Source organism: Lithobates pipiens, unplaced genomic scaffold, assembly GCF_037356315.1.
Source record: "Lithobates pipiens isolate NorthernLeopardFrog02 unplaced genomic scaffold, aLitPip1_a1.2 Scaffold_1, whole genome shotgun sequence".
NCBI lineage: Eukaryota > Metazoa > Chordata > Amphibia > Anura > Ranidae > Lithobates > Lithobates pipiens.
In genome coordinates, this window is record NW_027507685.1 from 21,352,211 (window position 1) to 21,376,909 (window position 24,699).

The 24,699-nt window shown below is 48.7% G+C and overlaps 2 protein-coding genes across 3 annotated transcripts in view; one reads left to right on the forward strand and one right to left on the reverse strand.

Moving 5' to 3' along the window:
* The window catches only part of COMMD5 (COMM domain containing 5), a 36,276-nt gene extending 22,552 nt beyond the window's left edge, over positions 1 to 13,724 (reverse strand). The window contains exons 1-2 of the mRNA XM_077484712.1: positions 13,509 to 13,724; positions 3,894 to 4,054 (exon numbers count right to left, since the gene is read on the reverse strand). Of these exons, the coding sequence (XP_077340838.1) occupies positions 3,894 to 4,054; positions 13,509 to 13,665 (318 nt within the window). The 5' untranslated portion in view covers positions 13,666 to 13,724. The remainder of the gene's footprint in view (positions 1 to 3,893; positions 4,055 to 13,508) is intronic.
* Positions 13,725 to 19,210: 5,486 nt separating this feature from the next.
* FAM199X (family with sequence similarity 199, X-linked) overlaps positions 19,211 to 24,699 on the forward strand; it is a 37,744-nt gene continuing 32,255 nt past the window's right edge. For both annotated transcript variants that reach the window (XM_077484728.1, XM_077484736.1), the window contains exon 1: positions 19,211 to 19,579. In XM_077484728.1, coding sequence (XP_077340854.1) covers positions 19,413 to 19,579 — 167 coding nt within the window. In that variant the 5' untranslated portion in view covers positions 19,211 to 19,412. The remainder of the gene's footprint in view (positions 19,580 to 24,699) is intronic.

A 24,699-nucleotide genomic window follows, 5' to 3' on the forward strand; every position in this document is an offset into this window, starting at 1 on the left:
ATCAGATAACCCCCTAGGAGAAGCGCTCTCCCGGGAGGGGGTTAAATTGCGGGTGCGCTCCTGACTCCAGCATTTGCGTCCATAGACATGAATGCCGGACTCGGCACCACCCCCCACGTCATTGAATTTGATTGACAGCAGCGGGAGTCAATGGCTGGTCTGCTATCTATCCAGTCAAGAGCAGAGAACTCCGAGCAGAGGATGAGCGCGCCTCTGCCGTGTAAAAAAATACCAGGGCCCATGTAAGTAAAGCAGGGGGGGGGGTGGTGGTTTGGCTGGGGGGCCAGTCACTGCCAGGATACATTAAGGTGAAAAAACACAAGGGTTTACAACCTCTCTAAAAACAATCTGAAACTATCATTTCTTTAATTTGAATGGTGATAAGGGGAGCTTCCATGTAAGCCAATAACCCTCCCACCTTCAACGATCTAGTGTCAGAGCCTCACTGGCCAACAAAGGCTCTTGTAATTGACTGATGAATAGTGTGGGGGAGAAAAGAAGCTGAGGCCCATGCAGGCAATGAATTAAAGGGGCTCCTCAGCAAATAAAATGAAATGCAAAAGTTTAAAAGGTACTTACAGGCACATTCTTGCAACCATTTTTTCTAAATATTCTAAGCTGCATTTCTGGCTGTGGCCATCTTGAGTAAGGGCAGATGATTCATGTAGCATTTACTTCCTGGAATCCATCTGCCCCTAGCTCAAGTATGCAGGCAGAGGAGTGTGCTTAGCTCAAAAAACCCTTCTCCTCTCCCCTCCTCCTGAAGACTCCTGGGATTTAGGACATGATTTACCTAGGCAAAAAATAAAATAAAAAATAAATCAGGAGGTAACTGAAGAAGTATGATATATTTTCCCATCTATTTACTAATGCTCGCTGCCTAAAAACAATCAATGTTGATTGGGAGAGTGAAGTTCCACTTCAAGAACACTCATTTTAAATCTCTAATGGTTGGTGGGGTAAATAAAATTTAGTTTTTGACTCCAGTGATGAGAAAATTCAGAGTAGGGTGGAAAATTTTTGCTTGAATGAACACATTTCTTACAGTTTATGTAAGTAATTTCATACAGCATTTATCAAGTCACTGAATGTACTGATGAGATCTTTGGTATGAAATGTCCCTTCAAAAATCTGCTGGCGTATAACCAGCTTTAGAATTTCAATTAAAGTCTCGCACTTCTTTTTCCTAAGCCCTTGTACACACGGTCGGACATTCCGACAACCAAATCCATGGGATTTTGTCCGAAACTGGTGTTGCATACACACGGTCGGACAAAGTTGTTGGAAAATCCGATCGTTCAGAACGTGATGACGTTATTTCGTTACGACGGGACTACGCTCAGGCTAGTAGCCAATAGCTTTGGTCTCGTAATTTGATCTGAGCATGCGTGGCACTTTGTCCGATCGGAATTCTCTACACACGTTCCGACAAATTCCGATCAGATCATGTTGTTGGAAAATTTTATATCCAGCTCTCAAACTTTGTCGGTCGGATATTCCAACGGAAACAGTCCCGATGGAGCCCACAGACACACGGTCGGATTATCCGACAACACGGTCTGATCGGACATCTTCCGTCGGAATGTCCGACCGTGTGTACAAGGGCTTAGCCCTTGTACACACGGTTGGAGATTCCGACAACCAAATCCGTCAGATTCTGTCCGTCGGATTTTGTCCGAAACTAGTGCATACACACGGTCGGACAAAGGTGTCGGGAAATGCGATCGTTCAGAATGTGGTGACGTTATTTCGTTACGACGGGGCTACGTTCGCGCTAGTAGCCAATAGCTTTGGTGTAGGAATTTGATCTGAGCATGCGTGGCACTTTGTCCGATCGGAATTCTCTACACATGATCGGAGTATGTCCGATCGGAGCATTTTGTTGGAAAATTTTTTTACCAACAAGTTGGAAAATTTGGTATCCGACCGAAACAGTCCGATGTAGACCACACACAGTCGGAATATCGGACAAAACGGTCCAATCGGACACATTCCGTCGGGATCTCTGACCGTGTGTACAAGGGCCAAGACTTGTATCTCAGCATATAAGGATTTGTGTTTAGCTTTCTCATGGAAATGCCTTATAGCAGAACTCCAGTTTCTAAATGAACTATTTATTACACTAACAGATGCAGCGGCTGTCAGCACTGTATGTAGCCTGAGCTATATACCGCGCTGTGTTCCAGCAACGAGACAGGAACTTCCCAATAAGGATGAGCTAAGGCGTGTTTGCATACGCCACGTGCAGAGCCTGCCAGGAAGTCGGCGCAGCGCTGCACTAATCACAGGCAGTGAGACATTGTCCCGATGTGCGGCTGCAGTTACCGGGAAAGGTCTCACTGCCTGTGATTAGCACAGCGGTGCACCGACTTCCTGGCGGGCTCTGCACGTGGCGTATGCGAATACGCTGGAGCTCATCCCTACTTCCTCAAAGAAAATTAAGTTGAGGTGAGCGATGCTCAGCCAGCCATTCACAGGTAGCTGTGTCCTATGAATGAGGCAGATGGATAATGTAACGATATGGACCTCAGTCAATCAGCCCCACTTGATTTTGTTCAGGAAGCAGGACAAGTAGGAGGAGAGAGAGAGAGAAGAGCAGCGGAATGATGGAGGCACGTAAGCTGACCGTGATATCAGGGATCAGCAGCCATGATTACTGTGGTCAGCCCACTAAGGAGGGTCACAGGTACAGGCAGGATCAATCAGTTTTTTTTTTCCCCAACGCAGAGAGGGACAGATTAGACAGCACAAACACTATGCTGTTTAACCTGTTTTAAGGGAACAGGATTTTTTTTTCTCTTTTTTTGGGGGGGGGGGGATGTTACAACCTCTTTAACCCACTTGCCGACCGCTGTCAGCATATATATGTCGGCAGAATGACACGGCTGGGCAAAGTAACGTACCCGTGAATTTCCCGCCGCGCGCGTCTGCCGCAAGCTCCGTGACCGCGCCCGCGGACTTGATCGCCGCTGGGATACCCGCGATCGTGTCACGGAGCTGTAGAACGGGGAGATGCCGATGTAAACAGCATCTCCCCATTCTGCCTAGTGACAGGACACCGATTGTCTGCCCCCTGTCATCGGGGAGCAGCGATCAGTGTCGTGTCACTGCTAGCCCATCCCCCAGACAGTTAGAAACGCTCCCCCAGGACACACTTAACCCCTCCCCGCCCCTAGGGGTTAACCCCTTCACTGCCAGTGTCATTTTTACAGTAATCAATGCAATTTTATAGCATTGATTGCTGTATTAATGCCAATGGTCCCAAAAACGTGTCAAAATTGTCTGATGTGTCCACAATAATGTCGCAGTCACGATAAAAATGGTTGATCGCCTCCATTACTAGTAAAAAAATAATTATTAATAAAAATGCCATAAAACTATCCCCTATTTTGTAGATGCTAACTTTTGCGGAAACCAATTTTTTTTTTACCAAAAATATGTAGAAGAATACGTATCGGCCTAAACTGAGGGGAAAAAAAAATATTTATTTTGTTTTTTTTATAGATTTTTTTGGGGATATTTATTATAGCAAAAAGTAAAAAATATTGCGTTCTTTTCAAAATTGTCGCAGTTTTTTTGTTTATAGCGCAAAAAGTAAAAACCGCAGAGGTGATCAAATACCACCAATAGTAAGCTCTATTTGTGGAAAAAAAAAAAAAAAAAAAGGATGTCAATTTTGTTTGGGAGCCACGTTGCAGGACCGCGCAATTGTCAGTTAAAGCGACGCAGTGCCGAATCGCAAAAAGTGCTCTGGTCAGGAAGGGGATAAATCCTTCCGGGGCTGAAGTGGTTAAAAGCACTGGAACTTAACATCCTAGTTACAAAGCCAATAACTTTACATAGTACTTCCCCCCCCGCCCCCCAAGCCAACGTTTCAGTTGGAAATGACTTACTTCTTGTTTAAGTGTCGATACTGGAAGTCGGAGTGCCACTCGCAGCAGTGTGTAAGCTCCAGCAATGATAAAACTAAGCTGTTCTTGAGATAGCGCCGTATTCTGTTGTATTACATTCACTGCTTCTCTGCAGTCTTTTCCTTCAAGAGCACCTACCACAGCTAAAAGAGAAAACAAAAGTCATGTAGCTTTGCAAAGTGTGCAAGTGTAGTGCAGAATACAAATGAAAACTGCTGTCAGCACTGACGAGATGATAAATCGGAGCTATAGGATAGCAAGCCATAAAAAAAGAAAAATACCAAATTACTGTCAAATGTGCAGCACATCGTCATCAGAGGACTTGCTGGTCCTGCTTCAAGGGGCAGTTTAACCACCTCATTACTGGGCGCTTCTTCACCCCCTTCCTGCCCAGGCCATTTTTCAGAACTCTTACACTTTGAATGACAATCGCACGGTCACACTATACTTACTATACTGTAACCATGTGAAAGTTTTAATCATTTTCTTCGTACAAATAGAGCTTTCTTTTGGTGGTATTTAACCACTTCAATACCAGGCACTTATACACCTTCCTGCTCAGACCAATTTTCAGCTTTCAGCACTGTCGCACTTTGAATGAAAATTTCGCGGTCATGATACTCTATACCCAAACTAAATTTTTATCATTTTGTTCCCACAAATAGAGCTTTCTTTTGGTCGTATTTGATCACCTCTGCGGTTTTTATTTTTTGCTAAAAAAAAAATAAAAAAAAAAAAAAAAGACCGAAAATGTTGTTTCTGTTGCAAAATTTTGTAAACAAGTACGTTTTCTCCTTCACTGATGGGCACCGATGAGGTGGCACTGATGTACACTAATGGATGGTACTGATGGGCATCACTGGTTATTATTATTATTATTCAGGATTAATATAGCGCCAGCAATTTACGCAGCGCTTTACAATATAAAAGGGAGACAATACAATTAAATACAAGAGGATTTAGAGGGCCCTGCTCAGAAGAGCTTACAATCTCCATTGTGGGCACCGATTGTTATCCCTGGTGGCCATCGGTGGCATCCCTGGTGGTTCAGTGTGGGCATCCTCGGGGGTTGGGCTGCACTGATAAACAATCAGCACCGATCCCCCCCTGTCAGAGGAGCAGCCGATCGTCTCTTCTCTACTCTGACAGACGCGAGTGAGGAAAGGCCGATCAACAGCTCTTCCCCATTTACACTGGGATCAGCCGTGATTGGACACAGCTGATCATGTGGTAAAGATTCTCTGTCAGAGACCCTTTACCTAGATCGGTGTTGCGGTGTATCAGACTGACACACCGCAACAACGATCGCCGTGATGCACGCCCCGGGAGGGTTTGAGGAGTTCTTTAAGATGGGGGGAGTGGGGCATGTCCATAGATACATTGGTGTGAGGAGAGAAACCTTGTACCCAATCCTGGTGGAGACAGGAAGCCAGTGGAGTGAGTGAAGAATAGGGGTAATGTGCTCGTGTTTCTGCACTCATCAGGATCCTTGCTGCATGTGACTGGGGGTAATCGGACAGTAGAGGTCGACCGATATGGGTTTTTCTCTGGCCGATGCCGATATTTAGAAATCATGGCGGCCGATGGCCGATATATGATGCCGATTTTTTTTATTTATTTTTTTTATTTATTTTTTTTATCCCCCTTCATCTCATAAAACCTAACAGACACCTTTCCCACTGGGGCGTTTTTTTTTAGGCGCTTTTGGGCTAAAAATAGCGCCTGTAAAGTGCCTGCAAAACGGCTCCCCTGCAGTCTGTGTGAAAGACAGAGTGCTTTCACACTGAGGCGATGCAAGCAGCACGTTTGGAGTGGTGTATACCGCTTCTCCACCACTCCTGCCCATTGATATTAATGGGCACCACTGCCTAAGTGCATGCAATGCGATTTGGCAGCGGTGCTTCACGGGCGCATTTAACCTCTTCTTCGGCCGCTAGCTAGGGTTATATGCACCCCACTAGCAGCCGAATAGCACCGCTAAAATGATGGTAAAGCACTGCTAAAACTAGCAACATTTTACCATCAACGCCTGCCCGCTCCAGTGTGCAAGCAGCCTATAAAATAAAAACAAGTACTCAAAACTTTTGGACGAAAAAAAAAAAAAAAAAAAAAAAAAAAAAAAAAAAAAAAATGGACTAACTTTACTGTTTTCGTTTTTTTTTTTTTTTTTTAAATCATTTCGTGTATTCCCCCCCAAAAAAATGCATTTGAAAGACCTCTGTGCAAATGCCGTGTGACATAAAATGTTGCAACAACCGCTATTTTATTCCCTAGGATCTCTGCTAAAAAAATATATATACTTTTTGGGGGGTCTAAGTGATTTTCTGGCAGAAAATACAGGACTTTTACTTGTAAGCAACAAGTGTCAGAAAAGATTTAGTCTTTAAAGAGGAAGTAAACCCTGATGGGTTTACTTCCTCTTTCTTTCCCTGCAAAGGTAAAGCATAATGGACTACTATGCATCGCATAGTAGCTCATTATGTGTCACTTACCTGACACAGGAGCCAGCGAAGTCGCCTCTGTCCCCTGTAGTCCGCCGCATCCATGTTGCTTGTGGCGTCTCGCAGCTCCGACGAATCACAGCGGCGCAACCGCGATGATGTCACTCCCGCGCATGCGCACGGGAGTCGTGTCTCGCAGCTCCGCCGCTGCCATACGGCGAAGCCTTGATGACGTCACTCCCGCGCATGCGCACGGGAGTCGAAAAATTTGGCAAATCCATTCTTGGATTTGCCGCATTTAGTGCGCCTGCGCGCCGTAGACAGCGGTGCCCATTTTCGGGCAAATATCTCCTAAACCATATAGGTTGTGGAGATATTGCTTGGACCTACAGGTAGGCCTTAATCTAGGCTTACCTATAGGTCCAAGTTGTTTGGAAGGGTTTACTTCCTCTTTAAATGGTTGAACTGAGAACTTCTACACACTGAGATGACTTCATTCATAAGTGTAAACATTGTATCTTTCTGTTCTTTTCTTGGCAGGCTGCCCAGAGAGGAGGAAAGACGTTTCTATGACGACTCAGGCAACTTACACTGACTTCTATTACAGAAGTCATTTCCAAGTCCCACTGTTCTAAATCTGCCTTTTTATCAGCTCAATCAGCCGATGCTGATTAATTAAAAAATGGCAAATATCAGCCGATATATCGGTCGACCTCTATCGGACAGTCGATCACATGGCTAAAGAGCCATGTCATCGGCTCTTTACAGAGATCGGGGGTCGCGCCGTGTCCGTTCTGGGCAATGTCCACCCAGATAGAGAGCCGAGCCGAACCGCCCCGCGGTGGGCGGGCGGCAAGTGGTTAAAGCAGAAGTAAAACCAACATTTATTTTTTTTGGATAGAATAAGGGAGTTACAATCTTTATTTGTGCCATCTGTGTCCCGTTGGGGAAATGTTTCCCTGCACTTCCTGTCCCATACTCAAAACAGGAAGTGAGTGGAAATCTCTCCAAAATGAGGGAATGTCTGGTTGTCACAAGGGTCCCAGAACTAGTGTCCCCATTGGACGATTTCCCTTCTATTACTTTCCTGGAGACAACCTAAAGTTTGGGATTTTCTTTTACTTTCAGTGATAACGGTAAACAGGACAAGTACAGAGGGTGAATCTCTATAAGGTCTGGTTCACACCTACGTGTTTTTAGTGCTTTTTGCACAAAACGCACTACAGTTCATTTAACATGGTTTCCTATGGGGCACGTTCACACCTATGCTTTTTTGGAAAGGGTCACAGACTTTTGTAAACACAAAACTTATTTAGTTTTTGTAGATCAATAGATTTCAAAAGGAGATGCCTGCCATGCTTTTTTGCCACGATTTTAAGTTTTTAATCCGTCCAACAACAAATAGGTCAAAGAAAAAAAAAAAAAAAGGACTGCAAATATCACAACAAAATTGCATGTGCGAAAACGCACAGCAAAACGCACTGCAGTAACAGATTAAAAGCAAACTGTATAGGTGTGAACCAAGCCTAACAGAGGTGCAGACAGCAGTAAAAGCCTTATTGATGTTCTAATCTCTCGCCACTCCAAAAACGTAAAAAGTACAGCCAAAGCTCATTTGGCTGTACTCCTCCTGAGGATCACAGGAGTGCAGTTTGTTCTGCACTCCTGTCACCCGTTTTCGGCAGACAGCCCACTGTTGGCTGATGTCACAGAAATCGCGAAATTGGAGTCGGGATCTGCCCACATGCCTGGACCAGCACCCAGCCCAGCCTCTAAGCAAGCCGCTGAGAGCCTGAGCCAGGGGCTCTTACCTTCTCCACAGCCCAGCATGGGGGCAGAGCAGAGCAGCTCACTAGCTCTCTGCTCATGGAGCTGTGAGAACTGAGTGATCAGTGATGTTCGATCACTCCGTTCTTAGTATTAGAGGCACTGGGGGACCGATGCTGCATCCACCTAGGTAAGTATGATTCTTTAAGAAAAAAAGTCACCAACATATCAATTATACTGGATTGTTAAAGTGGTCGTAAACCTCAGATGTGAAATCTGAACAAAGCACATTGTGACAGTATGGTTCCCTATCATGGTGTATATCACCCAGGATTCTCAACTAGGCAGCTTGAGGGGCTCCAGGATGCTTGTTTTGGAGGTTTCCTCACAGGCTGTTAATATCTGGTTTGGGGCCTTGGAACTCTTAACCCTTGTACACACGGTCGGACATTCCGACAACAAAATCAGTCGGATTTTGTCCGAAACTGGTGTTGCATACACACGGTCGGACAAAGTTGTCGGAAAATCCGATTGTTCGTAACGCGATGACGTTATTTTGTTACGACGGGACTACATTCAGGCTAGTAGCCAATAGCTTTGGTCTAGGAATTTGATCTGAGCATGCGTGGCACTTGGTCCGATTGGAATTCTCTACAATCGCACAAAGTCTGATGGGATCATGTTGTGGGAAAATTTTTATAGCCCAGCTCTAAAACTTTGTCAGTCGGATATTCCGACGGAAACAGTCCGATGGAGCCCACACACGGTCGGATTATCCGACAAACACAGTCTGATCGGACATTTTCCGTCGGAATGTCCGACTGTGTGTACAAGGGCTTAGATTTTGTAGTGATCTGGATGGGATGAAATCTCCAGTCCTGGGATCAGATTTTGGGAATAACTGGCACAGGTGTGTGGGGGTCTTTTTGTAGAGACAGGACCAGGGTTCTGGGCTCCACCCTCCTGAGGAGTCTATGTGGGTGAAAGGGAGCATTCAGAAATGTGCATGTCTGCATGGTGCAGTCCGATAGAGCAGACAGAGGGCCCAAGCCTGAGGGCAAGAGCAGCAAGAAAGAGTGTCAGCAGAGGTATAGCGTTTGTATGGCAGGGAGGGTAAAAAAATAAAATAAAAATGATATGATATTATATATATATATATATATATATATATATATATATATATATATATATATATATTTTTTTTTTTTTTATCAAATTTTAACAAAACACTTTTGGAGTAAAAATCTATCTAAAAATATACATGAATACATTGTAACGCCGTCTACACACGACCGGACTTTGACAGCAAAGGTCAGACGGAACGAATCCGCCAGACAATTTGATCGTGTGTGGGCTCCATCTGACTTTTGCTGTCTAAAAATCAGACGGACTTTAGAAATAGAACATGTTTCAAATCTTTCCGCCGGAACCAGTTCCTATAGAGAAATCCATTCATCTGTATGCTATTCCAACGCATGAAAACCGACGCTAGGGCAGCTACTGGCTATGAACTTCCTTACTCTAGTTCAGTTGTACGTCATCACGTTCGAATCCGGACTTTGGTGCGATTGTGTGTGGCCAAGTCCGTTAGTTCGGAATATCCTTCGGAACTCTGCCGAAAGTCCGTCGGACCCAGTCTGCTGGAAAGTCCAGTTGTGTGTATGCGGCATTAGAATTCTTTTTCAAATGCAATAAGTCTAGGTACCTGGATTTGACCCTCGTCCAGTCCCTGTGCAGCAGAGCTCAGGCTGAGGGAGACAGACAGTCAGGTGCGCTGCAGTACTCAAGTGCTAACAAAGAACATGCTAATAGGAGCAGAAGCAAGGTGATGGGAAGAGGAGTTCTTCACTCATTGTTCAGTAACAGGTTGGGGGAAAGGACAAGACCTGTATGTGTTACTGAACTGTAGTGGAGAAAAATCAGGTCTTTTGCCCTTCCAGACTGTGTGGCAGAACTGTGTAAATATGAGGACTGGATGAACAGAAATACAAATCCTTTGCCAGATAAATCTGCTCATTTATATACTTCACCTGTGTATTTATCTATATACCTGGATTCCCAGTGAACAGACACACTGCAAGGGTTAAGGAGTGCATTTCTATCTAGGGTACCAGTTTGAAGCACCTTTTACTAACCTTACCCATTGCTCCTTCCATGCAACTAGTTTCCTAAAGCCTCTTCTCTTTGGTGCTCCAGTCTGCTGTCGCAACTGTGATGTCATTATTCGTAATGCAGGTCCAGGAGTCCTGCATTGTAAGCATGGATGTTGGGGGCCTACCTACAAATAGGAGCATCAGAGAAAACTGGCTGCCAGGGGAGTATGGGATTAGGTAAGTACAAGTCTCTTTTGGGGTGTAATATAGCTTTAAAGGCAAAAAATTTGCATTTAAAGCTGCATTACACCCCATTCACACTTGTACGCCTTATCATGCGACTTTGTACAGTCGCATGACAAGTCGTACCCCATGTGTTCCAAGGATAAACAAATACGTGCGCCTTAAAGTGGTTGTAAACCCTTACAACACACTTTGACCTACAGGTAAGCCTAGATTAAGGCTTACCTGTAGGTCCAAGAAATATCTCCTAAACCTACACGGTTTAGGAGATATTTGCCAAAAGACAGGCACCGCTGTCTACGGCGCATGCGACGTAGACAGCAGCACGCAGGCGCACTGCAGTTAACGGCGATATGCCGCGAGTGGCGGCTCCCATGCGCGGGAGTGACGTCATCGCAGCTCCGATGATTGACAGCGCCGGGGCAGCGAGACCCAGCGCAAAGATGGAGGATGACTCCTGTGTCGGGTAAGTGGCACATAATGGACTACTATGTGATGCATAGTAGTCCATTATGCTTTACCTTTGCAGGGAATCAAAGAGGAAGTAAACCCATCAGGGTTCACTTCCTCTTTAAAGTCGCAGTGGCTTCCAAGCAGTTCATGCACTACTTTGTTCTGACTTTCATGCAACTTGGGAACCAAAGACTTCAATGTTAACAATCAAAAGTTGCACGAAAAATTCATACTTGAATGTTATACATGCAACAGTGGGTCCGACTTTGCAGAGGGACAAGTCAAGTCCAAGTTGCATCCATCCAAAGTTGTGTGGCTTTGGAGTCCTACAAGTGTGAATAGAGCCTTAAAATCAGATTTTTTTTGTACCTAAAATGGACCCTCGGGTGGGTAATGCTATGTATTCGTATAGGTTATAGGTTCTGTGAGTTCGACCTCTTCAATGGTTGGGTTGTGAGGATGTCACTCTCACGCATGCGCATGTGAGTCAAATTACAGTGACACAGGTTGGGTCCTGCATTGTAGGCCGAGCTGTGCACTTGCGGCTCAGTGTGCATTACTGACGACAGGCAGAGGGAAGCATTTTTGTCAGAAGAGACCATTAAAGTCTCCTGGGTCATAAAAAAACTTGCCTGTCAGCTTTAAAGCAGGAGTCCGCCGGGACTCCGCGTTTTTTTTTTTTTTTTAAAGTCAGCAGCTACAAATACTGCAGCTGCTGACTTTTAAAATAGTGACACTTACCTGTCCTGCGCGCCCGCGATGTCGGCACCCGAAGCCGATCTCTAGATCGTCACTCGAGTGCTGCCGCCGCCATCTTGGGTATAGGAATCAGGAAATGGAGCCTTTCGGCTTCATTTCCCGGTTCCTTACTGCGCATGCGCGAGCCGCGCTGCGCAATGAGGACGGTCCCCGCTGCCTCTGGGATCTGTGTGTTTCCCAGCAGGCAGCGGGGCACTTGCGGAAGGGGGCGGGCACTTGCGGAAAGGGGCGTAATCTACGCCCCTTTCCTTAGAGAGCTATCCCGGAAGTGGGTGCAGATACCTGGATTATCCAGGTAACTGCACCCCCTCCCCCCTGAAAGGTGCCAATTGTGGCGCCGGAGGGGGGGAGGATTCCGATGAGCGGAAGGTCCATTTTAGGGTGGACCTCCGCTTTAAAGTAGAAGTAAAGTCTTCCTCTTTAATTGTACCGATAGCTAAGCCTATAATAAGACTTACCTGTAGGTACTGTAAATATCTCCTAAACTTGCACCAATTAGAAGATATTTACGCAACAACAGTCAGCGGCGCATACGGCACACTGAAGGAATGGCTTGCTTGTTCCATTTCTAAAGGGCCCGTACCATGACTGGCGGCTCCTGTACACATGCACTGGAGTGACGTAAATCGTGGCTGTGGCCAATCTCCGGGAAACATGTCAGCGGTGTGCCGACTCCAATCCAGGACATCGTTCTAAGGTAAGTAGTTCATAATGAGCTGGCATGTGATGCATGCTAGCTCATTATGCCTTTGTCTTGCAGGTTTTGTTTGGAGGTTTACAACCTCGTTAAGACCCCTTTCACACTGGGGCAGGAGCGGCGCCATTTTTAGCGCTGCTTTACGGTCGTTTTAGCGGCGGTATGCGGCCGCTAGCGGGACGGTTTTAACCCCCGCTAGCGCCCGAAAAAGGGTTAAAACCGCCCGCAAAGCGACACAGCAGCGGTATAGCTGCGCTGTCCCATTGATTCACCAAAGATGCGGCTAGCAGGACTTTTTTCACCGTCCTGCTAGCGCACCGCTCCGTTCTGAAAGCCCTCCGGCTTTCGCAATGGAGTGAAAGGGGCCACATTTTTTCAGGCGCTATTTTTAGCGCTGTAGCGTCTTAAAAACGTCCCAGTGTGAAAGGGGACCTAAAGGTTCATTCACACCAGATTTGGTGGGATGGCGTTTGGTGGCTATTCCAGCACAGTCCCACCAAACGACGCGGTAAAATGCCTGTTCTCCTGTGTGCCCGGCTCATATCACATGGTACGTGAGCGGTTTGCGTTCAACTGCAGTCCCTTTTTCAGCGCCGAGCAATCCGACGCCTTGCACTGTGCCACGGCCAATAAAATGCTTTGGAGTCGTAAAGCAGTGGCCGCTGTAAATTTAAAGGATTGGCGCACTTTAAAAAGCTGTTCACATCTTCCCTTCATTCACCTACCTCCCCCTCCACAGACGTAGACTTACCTCAGTCTAATGGTCACAGGTCTGCTGTTTGTTTACATCCGCCCCAGATCGGCTATTATAGCCCCACACACTTCTCTGGGTCCATCTACAAAGGTCTCTGGCTTTGGGGCACAATCCTATAGAAGTCTATGAGGCTGGAATGTGCAAGACTCCCACCGCTGAATGTAAACAGTGGACCTGCGGCCAGCAGATGGAGGTAAGTGCACCTCTGTGGGGGGGGGGGGGTATTAGGGTGAATATATTACCCCTGACATCTTCCTGTGGATCAGCTCAGTGTATGTACAGCACTCCTCTCTTCATTTAGGAAGCAGGAGAGATCATGAGATCCTGGAGTTGTCAGGACCTCTGAGTGAATGAATAGTAAGGGGGGAGGGGAGGAGATGCTTCACCCACCTTTCAGGATCTTCCTGAACGTCTCCTTATCCAGATCCTTCACATGTCTCACCATCACCTCCACCTCGGCGGGGATCTTGGCTCCCAGGTAGCTGATCCTATCATTGTTAATGACAGAAGACGAGGAATAGGAACGGACGGACCGGACTGAAGCCATCTTCCTCTCTCCTCATCACACAACCCAGCACAGACACCCCTCCACCCACGTGACCCGCCCGGCCCCAGTCACGTGACTTCTGTCAGAACTGTAGGCTCAGCTAAATGTTTCCAGACAGAGCCATTGTGATGTCATTAGCGGCGCCCTCTGGTGGACAGCTCCGGCCTTGCAGCTAACATTCCCACCTTTCACTGGAGAGCTTGGTGAAGTTTCAATTTCGCATCTAATTGACAAAGTAGTTCAGCATTTCAGGTCAGTTTTGATCAGGGCTAAGCCAGGGTTACATCAGGATTAGGGATGAGCTCAGGCGTGTTCGCATGGAACATGTGCAGAGCCCGCCAGGAAGTCAGAGCAGCGCTGCGCTAATCACAGGCAGTGACACATTGCCCGATCTCTGCAGCCACACATCGGGGCAATGTCTCACTGCCTGTAATTAGCGCAGCGCTAGTGATGGGCTCGGGCGTGTTCGCGCAGCCACGTGCTGAGCCTGCCAGGAAGTCAGCACGGCGCTGCGCTAATCACAGGCAGTGAGACATTTTCCCGATGTGCTGCTGCAGAGATCGGGCAGTGTCTCAATGCCTGTGATTAGCGCAGAGCTGCGCCGACTTCCTGGCGGGCTCTGCGAACACGCCCGAGCTCATCACTGAGCAGCACCCTGCCGACTTCCTGTCGGGCTCTGCACGTGGCTGTGCGAACACACCCGAGCCCATCACTGCACAGCACCCTGCCGACTTCCTGTCGGGCTCTGCACGTGGCTGTGCGAACACACCCGAGCCCATCACTGCACAGCACCCTGCCGACTTCCTGTCGGGCTCTGCACGTGGCTGTGCGAACACACCCGAGCCCATCACTGCACAGCACCCTGCCGACTTCCTGTCGGGCTCTGCACGTGGCTGTGCGAACACACCCGAGCCCATCACTGCACAGCACCCTGCCGACTTCCTGTTGGGCTCTGCACGTGGCTGTGCGAACACGCCCAAGCTCATCACTGCGCAGCACCCTGCCGACTTCCTGGTGGGCTCTGCACGTGTTCCATGCGAACACGCCTGAGCTCATCCCTAATCAAGATCATAGTGGCCAACATTATCAAAAAATTTATAGGGACACTTTTTTGTCTGTGGTAGGACAAAAAAAAAAAAAAACACCTGACTCAGAAAATGATGATTTAATGACAAAAGGCGGAGCTCTGATGTGAGATTATATGGTTTCCGTATGTTGGGACTTGTCAGGAATTTAGTCATGCAGACTTGTAAATTCACTGGAAGGTTTACTTTAATGAAAACTTGACTGTTTTCCTATCTATGCTCATTATGACTAAACCACGTTGGTCTAACTATAACTCTTTACCCATAGCTCCCAAACTGTCCCTGATTTCGAGGGACTGTCCCTGATTTGGAGCAATGTCCCTCTGTCCCTCATTCCTCCTCATTTGTCCCTCATGTTGGTCTGATCTATATAGTTGTATATAAAATGCACTTCTTGTCCATCAAAAAGTGTTTCCCGGCGCTAAACCTTTCATGTGATTTCTAAATTGCTGCATTTGTAAATTCCAAAAGCCAATGTAGCGCTGGCTCCTGATGAGCAGGCGCTATGGTTTTTTCAAAGTTAACTTTCCTGAAACCACAGTTGGGCTTTGGGGCTAATTTTCTAAATGTATGGTTTCAGTACCAGTCCAGCTGGGTTGCACTGGGTTCTCCTTGACCTCAGGTGTCGCTGTCACCGCCAGCAAGGTTGAGAACACAGTCTAGCTGGGTGTATTGAATGCCACTGTTCTTTCGGAACCAGCCCAGTGGGCATGCTCTCCTGCTGTGCATTCTTGGAGGTGGTATTTAAGGTACTGACATCACGTGCTTCAGGGTTTTTTTGTTCTGGTCTGTCCAGAAAATATTTCTGTCTGTTTGGTTCTGGTCCTCCTGACCAGCCCCCATGGCTCTCCTGGCCTGGGGTGCGGAACCATGCAATTTGAGTCTCGGGGCTGGCTAGCCCGAGGTGACGCAACTGTAGGGACAGGCCTGAATGGATTTCGGGGCCTATTGATCCAAAGGTGGTCCGGTGCCGTCTCATCCAAGGGAGAGGCCCAGCAACTGGAGAAACCCCAGGGGAGGACTCTTCAGGAGAAGGCCGTGCGCAAGACTGGCTTCTCTGAAGGAGCCTGGAGGCTTAGTTGAAGAACACTACATGGATCTACACCCATACGGTATCGCCGGATCGGCTGAGAGATACTGGTACCGTATGATAGCTCTTTAAATTTGTCTATGTCCCTCAGTAACGTTAGAGTCTGTGGCAGAGACTTTTCTCAAATATTCTACGCTCAGGTCTGTGGCAGAGACTTCGCTTAACACCCTACTGGCTGCTAGGCCTAGTGAGAGGAGGTCTATCTGGGGGTTATAAAATCCAGCTGTGAAACGGTGGCTGCTCTCTGGATTTTTCCTATAAGAGACTTTCCATTTTTTGCAGTCTAAAGTACCTGAGATTAATCCTAACCCTCTACCCTTGTCTAAAGACTCTGTTCCTGGTTCAAATAAATAACCCAAAAGAAGATTCAGTGTCAGTTTCCACCTTTCTATGGGCCATCTACCATGGGAACCCCTAGATGGAGTAGAGGTCAAGAAGGTAACGGTAAGCCCAACAAAACCAGCAGCTCCTTCGGGGGTCAGTGCTACACCAATATAAAGGAATAGTAGTGCTAAAAAAAAGCACTTGTGGGTTTAACCAATCTTGTTTTTCTGTACAATTCTCCTTTAAGGGGGCGTGCCAAAGGGTGTGTCCTATGCCTGCATAGATATACACTCAAAGGCAGGTCCTGGGAACTCAGAGATAATTGCCCCAGGTGAAGGGATCCGGGTGCGAGCCACAGCATGCAGATAATGTGGATAATGACAGAACTCTGGACGGCCGCACTCTAAAGCTAAAATGATGCTTTATTCAAATAATATTTAGGACACAGCAAATGACATCACAGCGAAAGATGCTAACAGCTGACGCGTTTCGCACTAAGGCTAGTGCCAGCTATGAGTAAGCACTAGCCTTAGTACGAAACGCGTCAACTGTTAGCATCTTTTGCTGTGATGTCATTTGCTGTGTCCTAAATATTATTTAAATAAAGCATTGTTTTAGCATTGGAGTGCGGCCGTCCAGAGTTCTGTCATTATCCACATTATCTCCTATGCCTGCATACCTTTGCTGATATTCCCATTCACATCCTCATTCCCATCTCAAAAAGTTGGGAGGTATGCTTTACCCATAACTCACTTCAGATAAAGTATACCCGTGTTTCATCACAGCACCTAACATGCACCGCAGTGTCCTCAGTTGTCTATGGCCTAAAAGGTGACACCCGTAGCTGTGCCTGCCATCAGGGTCGCCAACCTCCTACAGCATTTTTTACTGACAAAACATGGAAAATTTACTGGCGGAGCACAATTTTTACTGGCAACCTGAGAAATTACAGAACTAACACAGTGAATATTTATACAGTATACTGTAAACATGATATGGGAACACTGATAATACCTATAACAAAGTCATTTGCTTGAATTACACTTAAAAAAAAGTCAACACAGCATACAAATGGTCAGCCCCTGATATTTACTGGCAATTGTAAAAAAAAAAATCACAGATTTTTACAAACTGTCATTAAATTTACTGCCAGTTGGCAACCCTGCCTGCCATTAAAGCGGAGGTACACCCTAAAGTGGACCTTCCGCTCATTGGAATCCTCCACCCCCTCCGGCGCCACAATTAGCACCTTTCAGGGGGGAGGGGGGTGCAGGCACCTGTACAGTACAGGTATCTGCACCCACTTCCGGGATAGCTCTCTGCGGAAAGGGGCCTAGATTACGCCCCTTTCCGAAAGTCCCCCGCTGCCTGCTGGGGAACACACAGATCCCAGAGGCAGCGGGTCCATCCTTATTGCGCAGCGCGACTTGCGCATGCGCAGTAGGGAACCGGGAAATGAAGCCGAAAGGCTCCACTTCCTGATTCCCATACCCAAGATGGCGGCGGCAGCACCCGAGAGACGATCGAGAGATCGGCTTCGGGTGCCGACATCGCGGGTGCGCTGGACAGGTAAGTGTCACTATTTTAAAAGTCAGCAGCTGCAGTATTTGTAGCTGCTGGCTTTTAAAAAAAAAAAAAACGCGGAGTCCCGGCGGACTCCCGCTTTAAGAAGAAGTTTGGAGGGCCCAGCTACGGCTCCCATGCCTGAACTCTCACCACACAGATCACTGCAAGGCACCCAAAACATAACTCCCAACTGTCCCTGATTGGGAACAAAGTCCCTCTGTCCCTCTTTCTTCCTCGTTTTTTGGTCTGGCCTATATAGGTGTATATGAAATGCACTTTTTATCTTTCATCCAATTTCTAAATTGCTGCATTTGTAAATTTCAACCGCCAGTATAAAGGAATAATAGTGGTTAAAAAAAAAAAATCACTTGCGGGTTTAAATAATATTTTTTTTTGTAAAAATATATATTTTTTTGTAAGTGAATGACTACAGGTCCCGGCATGAACCTCTCAGAGCTAAAGATTGGACCCCCCCCCCAAAAAAAAAAATATGTGAAAAAAAGTATTAAAAATAATTTTTTGGGGGTCACTGAATATCAGTTTGGAAATGTGGTCACCCTATTTTGAGATGGGAATGAGGGACACCTACTAGCAAATGTATGTAGGCATAGACACGCCCCCCTGCCACACCCCCTTAAAGGAGAATTAACCAAAAAAAGGTTCATTAAAGAGGAAGTAAACCCTGATGAGTTTACTTCCTCTTTTTTTCCCTGCAAAGGTAAAGCATAATGGACTACTATGCATCGCATAGTAGCCCATTATGTGTCACTTACCTGACACGGGAGCCAGCGAAGTCACCGCTGTCCCCTGTAGTCCGCCGCATCCATCTTGCTGGTGGCGTCTTGCAGCTCCGCCGCTGTCATTCGGCGAAGCCGCGATGACGTCACTCCCGCGCATGCGCACGGGAGTCGACAAATGCGGCAGCTCCATTTTTGGAACTGCCGCGCTCAGTGCGCCTGCGCGCCGCTGTCTACGGCGCATGCGCCGTAGACAGCGGTGCCCGTTTTCGGGCAAATATCTCCTAAACCATATAGGTTTAGGAGATATTGCTTGGACCTACAGGTAAGCCTTAATCTAGCCTTACCTGTAGGTCAAAGTGGTTTGTAAGGGTTTACAACCACTTTAAATCCACAAGGACTTTTTTTTACCATTACTATTCCTTTATATTGGCGTTTAAAACTTACAAGTGCAGCAATTTAGAAATCAGATGAAAGGTTTAGCACTGGGAAACACTTTTTGAAAGATAAATAGTGCATTTTATATATAGATCAGACCAGAATGAGGGGGGAAGAGGGACATTTCTCCAATTTAGGGACAGTCCCTCGGAATCAGGGACAGTTGGGCGCTATGGTGGAATACTGGTCCAGTCTCTGGCTGTGTGTAATTCCCAGCGCTGAGCGGACACTATTCCCGTCTCCAGGCAGTGATTCTCCCGGCCTGTAGGTGGCGCCCGTCCCCGCACGCACACCCCACACAGACAGGAAGAAGGTTCGGCCTATCACTGCTAGTCCCGGGAAAAGCTGCGACATTTGCCTTATTCCAAGGCCATGGTGCTGAGCCGGTGAGCTGGATTTTTACCGGCCCGAGTGAGCGCTGAGCGGAGGGAAGGACTCCCTGAGATGGGTGGTCGGCCCATGTGAGCCGTACATAGGAGGCCGGACCCCCCGCCGCCCTTGTGCACCATGTCTGAGGGCCTGTATGAGAAGTTCCTGGCCCCCGACGAGCCCTTCCCCCTCCTCTCCCAGAGAGGCAGCATCAGCGAGGAGGGATGTCTGGATGGCAGCGACTTCGGCTGTCAGCTCTCCTCCTGTCACCGTACCGACCCCCTCCACCGATTCCACTCCAACAGGTGGGTGTGCAGCAGGCCACACACTCAGGATTCCCACATACAGCACAGGGCAAGGGGCTGTACTCATATACATGGTAGTTATGGGACGCGGGGCTAGACGGATACACCTGGCAGACGCAGGGATAGACGGATATACCTGGCAGTCGTGGGACGAAGTGGGGCTGGACGCGGAGCTAGACGGATATACCTAGCGGGACGCGGGGCTAGACGGATATACCTGGCGGGACGCGGGGCTAGACGGATATACCTGGCGGGACGCGTGGGCTAGACGGATATACCTGGCGGGACGCGTGGGCTAGACGGATATACCTGGCGGGACGCGTGGGCTAGACGGATATACCTGGCGGGACGCGGGGCTAGACGGATATACCTGTCGGGACGCGGGGCTAGACGGATATACCTGGCGGGACGCGGGGCTAGACGGATATACCTGGCGGGACGCGGGGCTAGACGGATATACCTGGCGGGACGCGTGGGCTAGACGGATATACCTGGCGGGACGCGTGGGCTAAACGGATATACCTGGCGGGACGCGTGGGCTAGACGGATATACCTGGCGGGACGCGTGGGCTAGACGGATATACCTGGCGGGACGCGTGGGCTAGACGGATATACCTGGCGGGACGCGTGGGCTAGACGGATATACCTGGCGGGACGCGTGGGCTAGACGGATATACCTGGCGGGACGCGTGGGCTAGACGGATATACCTGGCGGGACGCGTGGGCTAGACGGATATACCTGGCGGGACGCGTGGGCTAGACGGATATACCTGGCGGGACGCGTGGGCTAGACGGATATACCTGGCGGGACGCGTGGGCTAGACGGATATACCTGGCGGGACGCGTGGGCTAGACGGATATACCTGGCGGGACGCGTGGGCTAGACGGATATACCTGGCGGGACGCGTGGGCTAGACGGATATACCTGGCGGGACGCGTGGGCTAGACGGATATACCTGGCGGGACGCGTGGGCTAGACGGATATACCTGGCGGGACGCGTGGGCTAGACGGATATACCTGGCGGGACGCGTGGGCTAGACGGATATACCTGGCGGGACGCGTGGGCTAGACGGATATACCTGGCGGGACGCGTGGGCTAGACGGATATACCTGGCGGGACGCGTGGGCTAGACGGATATACCTGGCGGGACGCGTGGGCTAGACGGATATACCTGGCGGGACGCGTGGGCTAGACGGATATACCTGGCGGGACGCGTGGGCTAGACGGATATACCTGGCGGGACGCGTGGGCTAGACGGATATACCTGGCGGGACGCGTGGGCTAGACGGATATACCTGGCGGGACGCGTGGGCTAGACGGATATACCTGGCGGGACGCGTGGGCTAGACGGATATACCTGGCGGGACGCGTGGGCTAGACGGATATACCTGGCGGGACGCGTGGGCTAGACGGATATACCTGGCGGGACGCGTGGGCTAGACGGATATACCTGGCGGGACGCGTGGGCTAGACGGATATACCTGGCGGGACGCGTGGGCTAGACGGATATACCTGGCGGGACGCGTGGGCTAGACGGATATACCTGGCGGGACGCGTGGGCTAGACGGATATACCTGGCGGGACGCGTGGGCTAGACGGATATACCTGGCGGGACGCGTGGGCTAGACGGATATACCTGGCGGGACGCGTGGGCTAGACGGATATACCTGGCGGGACGCGTGGGCTAGACGGATATACCTGGCGGGACGCGTGGGCTAGACGGATATACCTGGCGGGACGCGTGGGCTAGACGGATATACCTGGCGGGACGCGTGGGCTAGACGGATATACCTGGCGGGACGCGTGGGCTAGACGGATATACCTGGCGGGACGCGTGGGCTAGACGGATATACCTGGCGGGACGCGTGGGCTAGACGGATATACCTGGCGGGACGCGTGGGCTAGACGGATATACCTGGCGGGACGCGTGGGCTAGACGGATATACCTGGCGGGACGCGTGGGCTAGACGGATATACCTGGCGGGACGCGTGGGCTAGACGGATATACCTGGCGGGACGCGTGGGCTAGACGGATATACCTGGCGGGACGCGTGGGCTAGACGGATATACCTGGCGGGACGCGTGGGCTAGACGGATATACCTGGCGGGACGCGTGGGCTAGACGGATATACCTGGCGGGACGCGTGGGCTAGACGGATATACCTGGCGGGACGCGTGGGCTAGACGGATATACCTGGCGGGACGCGTGGGCTAGACGGATATACCTGGCGGGACGCGTGGGCTAGACGGATATACCTGGCGGGACGCGTGGGCTAGACGGATATACCTGGCGGGACGCGTGGGCTAGACGGATATACCTGGCGGGACGCGTGGGCTAGACGGATATACCTGGCGGGACGCGTGGGCTAGACGGATATACCTGGCGGGACGCGTGGGCTAGACGGATATACCTGGCGGGACGCGTGGGCTAGACGGATATACCTGGCGGGACGCGTGGGCTAGACGGATATACCTGGCGGGACGCGTGGGCTAGACGGATATACCTGGCGGGACGCGTGGGCTAGACGGATATACCTGGCGGGACGCGGGGCTGGACGGATATACGCGGCAGGCGCGGGGCTGGACGGATATACGCGGCAGGCGCGGGGCTGGACGGATATACGCGGCAGGCGTGGGGCGCGGGGCTGGATGGATATACGCGGCGGGCGCGGGGCTGGACGGATATACGCGGCAGGCGTGGGGCGCGGGGCTGGACGGATATACGCGGCGGGCGTGGGATGCGGGGCTGGACGGATATACGCGGCAGGTGTGGAACGTGGGGCTTCTAAAGACTGCCATGCACAGTCATGGCCAAAAACATTGGCACCCCTGCATTTCTGTCAGATAATGCACCGCTTCGCCCATCAAATTGTTGGAATTACAAATGTTCAGACATTCTCATGTTTATTTCTTTTGTATTGGTATGACACACAAGTGGAGAAACAAAAAGCCAAATGGGACACATTCCACACACAACTCCAAAAATTTACAAAATGATTGGTACCCTCAATGTAATATTTGGTAGCACACCCCTTGAAAACAATTGCCGAAATCAATGGCTTCCTTTAACCATCAATGAGTTTCTTGCACCTCTCTACTAGAATTTTGGACCGCTCTTTCACCAATGGCTCCAGGTCTCTGATTGGAAGGGTTCCTTTTGCCAGTTACTGTTTTGAGATCTCTCCACAGGTCCTCAATGGGATTTAGATCTGGACTCATTTCTGGCCAGTTCGGTGTTCTCCATCACTTAGTCTTGAACCATTTCTGGGTCCTTTTTGAGGTGTGCTTTGGGTCATTGTCCTGCTGTAAGACCCATGACCTCTGACCGAGACCCAACTTTCTGACACTGGGCGCCTACATTGCACCCCAGAGTTCTTTGGTAGTCCTCAGATTTCATAATGCCATGTGCACAGTCAAGACATCCAGTGCTTAAAGCAGCAAAGCAACCCCAAAATATAAGTGAACCTCCGCCATGGTTGACTGTAGGGACTGTATTCTTTTATTTAAAGGCCTCATTTACGTTTCTGAAAACCGCAGAATGATGGCCTTTACCGAAAAGCTGTCATTTTGTTTCTTCTACCCACAGCACATTCTCCCAAAAGGATTTTGGCTTCCTCAGGTAAGTTTCGGCAAACTGCAATCTGGCTTTTCTTGTTTGTGTCATCAGTGAGGTCCTCCTGGGTCTTCTACCATAGCGCCCCTTTTCATTCAGAAGGCGAGGTATAGTGCGAGCTGACACAATTGTTGTACTCTGTACCCAAAGGTCAGTTTGAATTTGTCTGGAAGTTGATCGAGGTTCTTTATCCACCACTTGAACAATCCTTCCTGGCAACCTTTGATCAATTTTTCTCTTTTGTCAACGTCGGGGAGATTGGCTGCAGTGCCAAGGGCTGTAAACTTCTTGACGATGTTGGGGACACAGAAACTAAAGATCTCTGGGGATGGACTGGTAACCTTGAGATTGTCCATGCTGCTCCACAATTTTAGTTCTCAAATCCTCGGACAATTCTTTGCTGCTCTTTCTCTTCTCCATGCTCCGTGTGGCACACAGAGAGACACAATAGAAAGGTTGAGTCCATTTTTCACTATTTTTAATTGTTTGCCGGTGTGATTTCTAGATTGTCAGCACTTGTTAATTGTTACGTGTGAGTTTAATTACAAATTACCAGCAGCGTCACAAATTAGAACGCAATTATTTTTGGAGTTTTGCAAGGAATGTGGAAATTTGACTTTGTTTCTCTACTCTTTGTGTCATACCAATACACACAAAAGAAATAAACATGAGCATACTTAACCACTTCAATACAGGGCACTTTCACCCCCTTCCTTCCCAGGCCAATTTTCAGTGCTCTCGCACTTTCAATGAGAATTGCGCGGTCATGCAACACTGTACCCAAACTAAATTTTTATCATTTTGTTCACACAAATAGAGCTTTTTTGTGGTGGTGTTTATTCACAACTGTCTTTTTATTTTTTGCGACATGAGCAGAAATGGGAAAAAAAAATACAATATTTTCTATTTTAAAAGAAATCCAATAAAATCTAATTGTCATAAATTTTAAGCCAAAATGTATTCTGCTACATGTCTTTGGTTTAAAAAAAAAAAATCCCATTAAGTGTATGATCATTGGGACATATGATTCTACTGTTACATATATGGGGGACAGGAGTTTTTACTGTGTGGGGACATGTGTGTGGTGACAGTGTTTTGGGGACACTGGGGCCGGTGTTCAGTGTGTAAATAGCTTATACTCAATTGGACACAGCCATCATGTGATCAGGAGGACCAATCACAGAGCCCTTCTGCTGATCGGAGATGTGCCATGTCTGGGTGACACAAGCGCATCGGGATTGTGACACTGTGTGGGAACGTGCGCAATCCCGCTCCTTCTGAGGGACTTTCCTGAACGTCCACTCAGGGGAAGCACCCACCTAGCTGTATATGTGCAGTGGCCGGATGGGAGGTAGTTAAACATTTGTAATTGTAACAATTTTCTGGGCGAAGTGGTGCATTATCTGACAAATGTAGGGGTGCCATTTTTTTATTTTATTTTTTGGCCATGACTGTACATGGCAGTCATCAGACCCATGGCTATACTGATATACATGGCGGTCATT